Source organism: Capricornis sumatraensis, chromosome 16 (genome assembly GCF_032405125.1).
Source record: "Capricornis sumatraensis isolate serow.1 chromosome 16, serow.2, whole genome shotgun sequence".
In the NCBI taxonomy this organism is placed as follows: domain Eukaryota; kingdom Metazoa; phylum Chordata; class Mammalia; order Artiodactyla; family Bovidae; genus Capricornis; species Capricornis sumatraensis.
Window position 1 is genome coordinate 83,375,879 of NC_091084.1, and position 7,010 is coordinate 83,382,888.

General features: G+C 50.9%; 1 protein-coding gene across 1 annotated transcript in view; it reads right to left on the bottom strand.

Moving 5' to 3' along the window:
- NCAPD3 (non-SMC condensin II complex subunit D3) overlaps window positions 1-6,180 on the bottom strand; it is a 61,419-nt gene extending 55,239 nt beyond the window's left edge. Inside the window, exons 1-5 of the mRNA XM_068988356.1 lie at window positions 6,094-6,180; window positions 5,014-5,168; window positions 2,280-2,442; window positions 796-980; window positions 69-236 (exon numbers count right to left, since the gene is read on the bottom strand). Of these exons, the coding sequence (XP_068844457.1) occupies window positions 69-236; window positions 796-980; window positions 2,280-2,442; window positions 5,014-5,168; window positions 6,094-6,157 (735 nt within the window). The 5' untranslated portion in view covers window positions 6,158-6,180. The remainder of the gene's footprint in view (window positions 1-68; window positions 237-795; window positions 981-2,279; window positions 2,443-5,013; window positions 5,169-6,093) is intronic.
- Window positions 6,181-7,010: the final 830 nt, after the last annotated feature.

A 7,010-nucleotide genomic window follows, 5' to 3' on the forward strand; every position in this document is an offset into this window, starting at 1 on the left:
ACCAAGAAAAGGCCTGGTTTTTTCCACTCTCTTTGAACTTGCCCAAGGTCCCTGGCATTCTCACTTACCTCCACACAATTCTGTATACACTCTGGCTTTTCCTTTAAGGAGAATTTAGAAAGAAGCCTTATAAAGTTCTTCAAAACTTGAAAGAGGACATTTCGAATTTGACGACGATCTTCAGAAGAACAGAAAACATCCTCTTCACCCTCTTCCTCTTGAGTAGTCTCATGCATCTAGATTATGCGGAAATACACAGCCGACTGCAGCACTGCCTCGCAGCCTGCCCCGAGGTTTGCAATGTCCCTGAGTCAAGGCCAGTGGACTCCAGGGGGCCACCCTGGGCCCCGTGGCTTCAAGCTCAGTCTGGACCACATGAAGGCTACCACAGCTTCTGGGTCCGGATCTTCACATCAGTGAGACTGCCTGGGTTTCTTACCAGTTCTGGTGTCAATGAACCTCTATCCAGTCACACAAGAATTTGGAATTAATGCTATTCTATTACGTTCTTGTGGACATGAGTCCTCTGGACACTTCAACCATGGTCTCTAATGAAAATAAGGTAACACCTGCTGGCCTGTGGCAAGGCACACCTGGGAACAGACTGGAGGGAGGCGACAGGGAGGTTGGAAGACAGCACGGGGAACAGAGGCTCAGCAGGCCACGAGGCCACACCTAGGGGAGGGAAGGTGGACAGCACGCTAGAGCTTTGGTATAATCATGACCCCCGACATCCTAACTTGATATAAATCCTTACACGAGTCAGACGCGCTTCATGGCCACACCCCCGCTTACCTCCACCTCCTCTCTCCTGTGGGGTCTTGCCCTCTTACTGCTCTCCTGAGAGTTGCCCTGAGTGTTCTTTGGTTGCTCTTTCTTTCTTTTCTGATTCAAGCTGGATTCCTGAGGCCAGCACTTCTTTAGAATCTGAATGCATTTGTCAAATATCACTGGATGGAAAACTTGATTGACTACGCTGCCTATTTGTAAAGAATAAAGAGTAAGCAAGGTAGGTTTAATTGCTTTGAAATGTATCTGCTACAACAATGAAATATTTAAAAACAAACGCAGGCTTTTCCTTAACTAACAGGAACCTTTAGCAAAAAAGTTTAACTCAACTTCCACCCTAGGCAACGAGCAGTCAGTTCAGTTCAGTCGCTCAGCTGTGTCCGACTCTTTGCGACCCCATGGACTGCAGCACGCCAGGCCTCCCTGTCTATCACCAACTGCTGGAGCTTGCTCAAACTCATGTCCATCGAGTTGGTGATGCCATCTGACCATCTCATCCTCTGTCATCCCCTTCTCCTCCTGCCTTCAATCTATCCCGGCATCAGGGTCTTTTCAAATCAGTCAGCTCTTTGCATCAGGTGGCCAAAGTATTGGCATTTCAGCATCAGTCCTTCCAATGAATATTCAGGACTGATCTCCTTTAGGATGGACTGGTTGGATCTCCTTGCAGTCCAAGGGACTCTCAAGAGTCTCGTGCAACACCACAGTTCAAAAGCATCAATTCTTCAGTGCTCAGCTTTCATTATAGTCCAGCTCTCACATCCATACATGATTACTGGAAAAACCACAGCTATGACTAGACGGATCTTTGTCAGCAGAGTAATGTCTCTGCTTTTTAATATGCTGTCTAAGTTGGTCATAGCTTTTCTTCCAATTCTCAGATCATAGGAGTAGGTCCCTAACATTTACTACAAAGGCACCGACATAAGCAACGACAAGCAGCAGGCTGACTGACCCTGATTTTCTCTTCCTAGTGGACTCGCAGTCCCACAGCTGCAGCTGACTCCTCAGCCGCACCGTCTCCTGCCCTGGGCTCGGGGTGGGTCCTGCCTGAACGAGGTGGGGCACCATCCCAGACACACTCCTCCCTGTGCTCCCTCACTGTGACTAGCTGTGCTCAGCCCTGCCCGTGAGGACAGCCCACCGACCGTCCACACCACACAGCAGGAAGAGCAGCAGCCCTCCAACCGGCACTGTTCTCAGGCTGGACAGGAGTGAGAAGGCAGGGACGCCAGGAAGGCACGCGGCACGCCCCTCCAGCCTTACCCCTCTGGGACTGTGTGCTGTGTTACAGACTTAGCACGGGAACATCCGAAGCCACATTTACAGGAAAACAGGAGAGCTTTCTGAACACCTGTGACAGACCATGTGCTTCACAGATTCACTGTCACCTAACCTCCCAGCGAGGACAAAGCATTGATCTAACAGTTCAAAACCAAGCAGACAAGTTACAAACAGAAGGCCTGCCCCATCACACCAAACGTGCATACCTGGTACTTCCAACAGCAGAAAATACAGCCCGGCGGCGTGAAGACCAAATTCCTGCTGCTGAGCACTGACATTTTTCTTAAGGGCCTTATAAACGAAGTGGTGAAACAAGGCCATCAGCGCATTGCGGGAAATTCTGTTCTCCACGAAGAAGGTCCAAATGCTCTAGGGGAGGGCAAACGGTAAGCACCAGCCGTTAGAGCACTGTGAGAGTCTCCTCTTGCTGTATCTGATTCTTCTGAGTGCTTAGTGCCCTATAAAAAATGAACAGACCATTCTGCCTCCTAATTATAAACGTCTGCCATTTTCAAAGGGGCTAAAACAGAACATTTAAAAGTGTATTATTCAAAATTTACAAAGTTGAGGAGTTTCCTGGTGGTCCAGTGGTTAGGACTCCATGCCTTCACTGGGGAGAGTCTGGGTTCCATTACTGGTTGGGAACTAAGATCCCACAAGCTGAGTGGCTCAGCCAATAAAAGAAAAAATAAACGAAAGTCACAAAGATAAGAAACTATACAAGAATCTTAATTAAACTTGCAAAATAACTTTGGGTAAGTTTGAAGCATACGTATTTCTGAAATTACTACACCTGAAAGCTACACTAGGACTCCGGGGACACCTCTGTCAGCGATTACCCAGACAAGTCACCCCTCCATCTATGGTAAATGTATCTCAACCCACTTATTACTCTAATTACTAACGAAAAAATCAGAGCAACTTTTTTTAAGTCAAAATGTTTTGTGGGCAATGGGAGCAGGAGAGGCAAACCTGCGAGTGTCTCGCTCAACAGACTGCAGAAACAGCCTCGGTAGGAGAGGAAGTAAGCCTTAGAGCACAAACCATATTTTCATTAATTTGATCACTATTCACGCTTTCCCCTCTTATAGACATGATGAGAAAATAGCTTATTTGTGCAAAGCAAACAGTAGAAACAAAATATGGTTTACTATGGGCCACCTTAAAAAAACATAAGTCCACAGAAGTTCAAGAAATCAGACCTCGACAACCTCTTTCCTTCACCACAAAGCTTGTGGAAGAAAGCAGTTACATCTTCATTTCCAAGGCCACCTCAGCTCCCCTCCCGCTGCCTGGAACTGTGACCCTGGGGGACCCTATCACCTTGGCAGCATTTCATACCTGACAAAGACCCAGTTCACAAAATTCTATTAACTCTATTTGAAAAGAGTCCCCGGTTTTTAGCCCTCCACCCCAATTTCCACAACTGTAACCCAGACCACACCACAACACACATTTTTCAAAAAATCAATGAGCAAAACACAACTGACTATTGAACAACACGGAGCAAGTGGGAAGTCCTCACGTAATTCACAGCTGGCCCTCCACAGACACAGGTCCTTCACATCTGCGGTTCTGCATCCAGGGACTGAAACTCCCGGGACCATGCAGTCCTGCAGGTACTGCTGAAAACTCTGCACAGAAGTGGGCCTGTGCAGCCAAAACCATGGGATTCAGGGGTCAGTCATAATGTCCCTAGGGAGCTCCCTGGGTACAGCATTCCCCCCTTCAGTCTGTGTTTAGTTAAGAACACCCACTGAAACAGCACTTTTCATGTTCCTGGGTCTACTGCACACTAGAACCCCTTCCTCCAAGAGGCAGATGGGAGGACAAGCGGTTTAGTCTAGGGATGACACTTAGACCTGAACCTTGTGGACAGCGAACACCTCACTCCAGAAGCCTACCACGGACCCCACTCACAGCTGCCCTGTGGCCCCCACCCTGCCCCATCCCCTCGGACTTGCTGTACATCCCCACTGTGAGGATCCCTCTCAAGGCTGCCCTGGAACCCTCATTACTGGTCAGCACTCCAGCCATTTGTGAAGATGTGCCTCCAGCCAGCTACCTTTCTGGGACCTTCCCAGCCTCAACCTCAGCAAGCTGCCTTTTCCAGGCAAGCCAAGATGGCATTTAACGTGTCCTACAGAAGTTTCTAACACACAGAGCCGGTGGCCTGTGCTTCTTCAGGCCCGTGGATGTGGTCACTGCACAGGCTCTGGCCAGAGCAATGACAGTGCACGCTCGCAGAGCTTAATTCTCCCCTCTCCTGCAACCCCCTGTAGGGAGAGGCTCTGTACCCTCACCATGTTACGCTCCTGGGTACTGCACGTGGTACTCAGCATTATGCTTAACGAGTATTTAACAGGTCGATTTAATTTCTGAACAGCTACCTGAAACTAATAACAGAAATGTTTTTTAAGTTTAAATCTTTCGGAGATATTAATACATAAGTATTCTTTGTTCTGCTTTCTAGTCCTTCAGTTTTTTGAAAAGAAGTTTATGACCTAAAGCGTAACAGTCACACTACGTAGAACTCCATTTAAAGCAACTCTTTTTTTTCCTTTCTTAGTTCAACTAATCACTTCTCAGATTAACATTCAATTTTCTTAAAGCAAAGGCATCCTGAGTTGTTAACTGCACTGTCCTTGGCCATTTTTTCTTATTTTGCTTATTGGTTTTCATCCTTACCTTGGCCTTTACTCTTTTCCTTTAATTTGCTCGTTAACAATGCTCATGACACGAAAAGAATCACAGACTAATAACTTGGGAGGATGGTTATGAGGCCATCCCAGTAAGTGAACCGCATTCTTTACACCGCTCTTCCTTCCTTCTGCACTGCATACCAAAGAGACCAAGCTCTAGATGATACCGGGGTTTACCTGACACTTCTAACAACGAAATGGCTAGCCTGGTTTTTTTTTTTTTTCCCCTCTCTTTTACCTCAGCAGCGTCATGTTTTTCAGTAGCAAAAGGTAGCATTGCACTGTAAAGCTCTGTGAATGCGCTCAGTCCAGTCTGCACGATCTCTGCTTCTATGCTGGCATCCAGAGGCTCGGTCTCCGTGAATTCCAGTTCCCATACTCCATCCACCCATTCTAGTAGGAAAACACAACTACAGTCAACTAATGTTCTGTAGCTTTAGACTCTAAATACATTCAAGAATAGAACAGTTTTCTGGGCACAAGTCATACCACACAGGTGAGGCAGAATGAAGAGAGAAGCAGAAAGGGTTAGAAAAATCTGTATACTCATTAAACTGACAGCTGGCTCTTAGGCTGGCCATCTAAAAACATGAAGTAGGAAAACACTTTACAGATGTTAACAGTCTGGGGGAAGACCCAGCCTTCCCATATGTTCAAGCTAGAGAACAGGTAATAAACAGCTGTCTCAGCTGCCCCTTCGTGAAAGTCTTATAACGAAGTTGAAGTCGCTCAGTCGCGTCCGACTCTCTGTGACCCCACGGACTGTAGCCCGCCAGGCTCCTCTGTCTGTGGGATTCTCCAGACAAGAACACTGGAGTGGGTTGCCCTACCCTTCTCCAGAGGATCTTGGCCACTCAGGGATCGAACCCGTGTCTCGTACATTGCAGGCAGATTCTTTACCGTCTGAGTCACTAGCTAATAAATCCAAATAAAGTGTACAGTGGAAAGGGACAGGTGAGGCAAACAAAATGAAATGACTCAAAAAAAAATGAGTCAAAAAAAATGACTGCCGGCTACGGAGATGCCGCGGAATGGGTCGCAGCCTCGAGACAGCGGCCAGCAGCGACTGCGGCGGGTGGGGACACCCACTGCCCTTCAGTGACGACGGGCGCCCGGAGGCTCCAGCTGCACCCCTGGGCCCCACGTTCAGAAGATCAGCTCGGGCCAAGAAACAGCCGCGCGGCCGAAGCCTCGGCACTTGCGAGGCTGTCCGCGCAGACCCGGGGGCAAGGCCGAGAAACAGGAGTACAGAGCAGAAGGAGGACGCGGCCCTTGCCCAGCATCCCCCGGAGCACCCGGGCCCCGGGCGCGTCCTCACCTTGGCTGAGGTCCAGGGGGCACCAGGTCTGCAGGGCGCACGCCAGGTTCCCGCCAGCCTCCATGACGGCCGCTCACCTCACTTTCAAAGTTGCTCGGGCGCGCGCGCCCAGAAGGCCCCGCTGACGTCAAAGGTCAGCACCGACCAATCACCGCGCCCCGCTGGCAGGACGGCAGCCAATCAGCAGGGCCTTCCGCCGGATGCGCAAAGGGAGAGAGCACCGCCCACGCAACTGAAGTTGGGGGTTTTCAGCTGTCGCTTCAAAGTGGAGCTAAAGAAACGAGCCAAGTATACTGCCTTCCGGCTCCTTTTCCCTACGTGGCGGACGCACTGAAGAGAAGCTGAAGCAGGGCACTTCCTGTTGTAACTGTCACTTCTGCCCCCTGTCAGGCGGCCTGTCGAAGGGCCGCGTTTACCCGTCAGTCAGCAAGCGGAGGCGTACACAGCCGAGTGGGGGAGCTGCCTACCGCTCAACGGATTAAACACAGGAAAGGCAGAAAAGGCAGCCAGAAAGGACTCTTTTTTTTAGAAAGGATACCGTTAGGTCTGAATTTTACTGGACTGGTGTCTGACAGGTCGGGCAGGAGCCAGGAAGGAGCCGCCGCCACCCCGCCGCCTGCCGAACGTGGGGCGCTGCTCGCGGCGCGCAGGCGCAGTGCGAGCTCCCCGGGGGCGCGGCGGCCGCGCTGGGGGCGGGCCGTGCGCATGCGCGCAGCCACTCCGGCGCGTCCGGCTGAGCGGCGGCCGCGCTGCAAGCTGCTCCGGGGCCGGGCCGCTGCCTCTGAGGTGGGCTCCGCAGGCCGCGGCCGGCGGGTGCCTGGCGCGCCCGCTCTGCCCCGCCCTCGGAACCGCGCCGGCCCGGCGAGCGCGGGCGTCGGCGTCGTGCTCAGCCCGCCGGCCTCCCCAGGCCCGGCCGG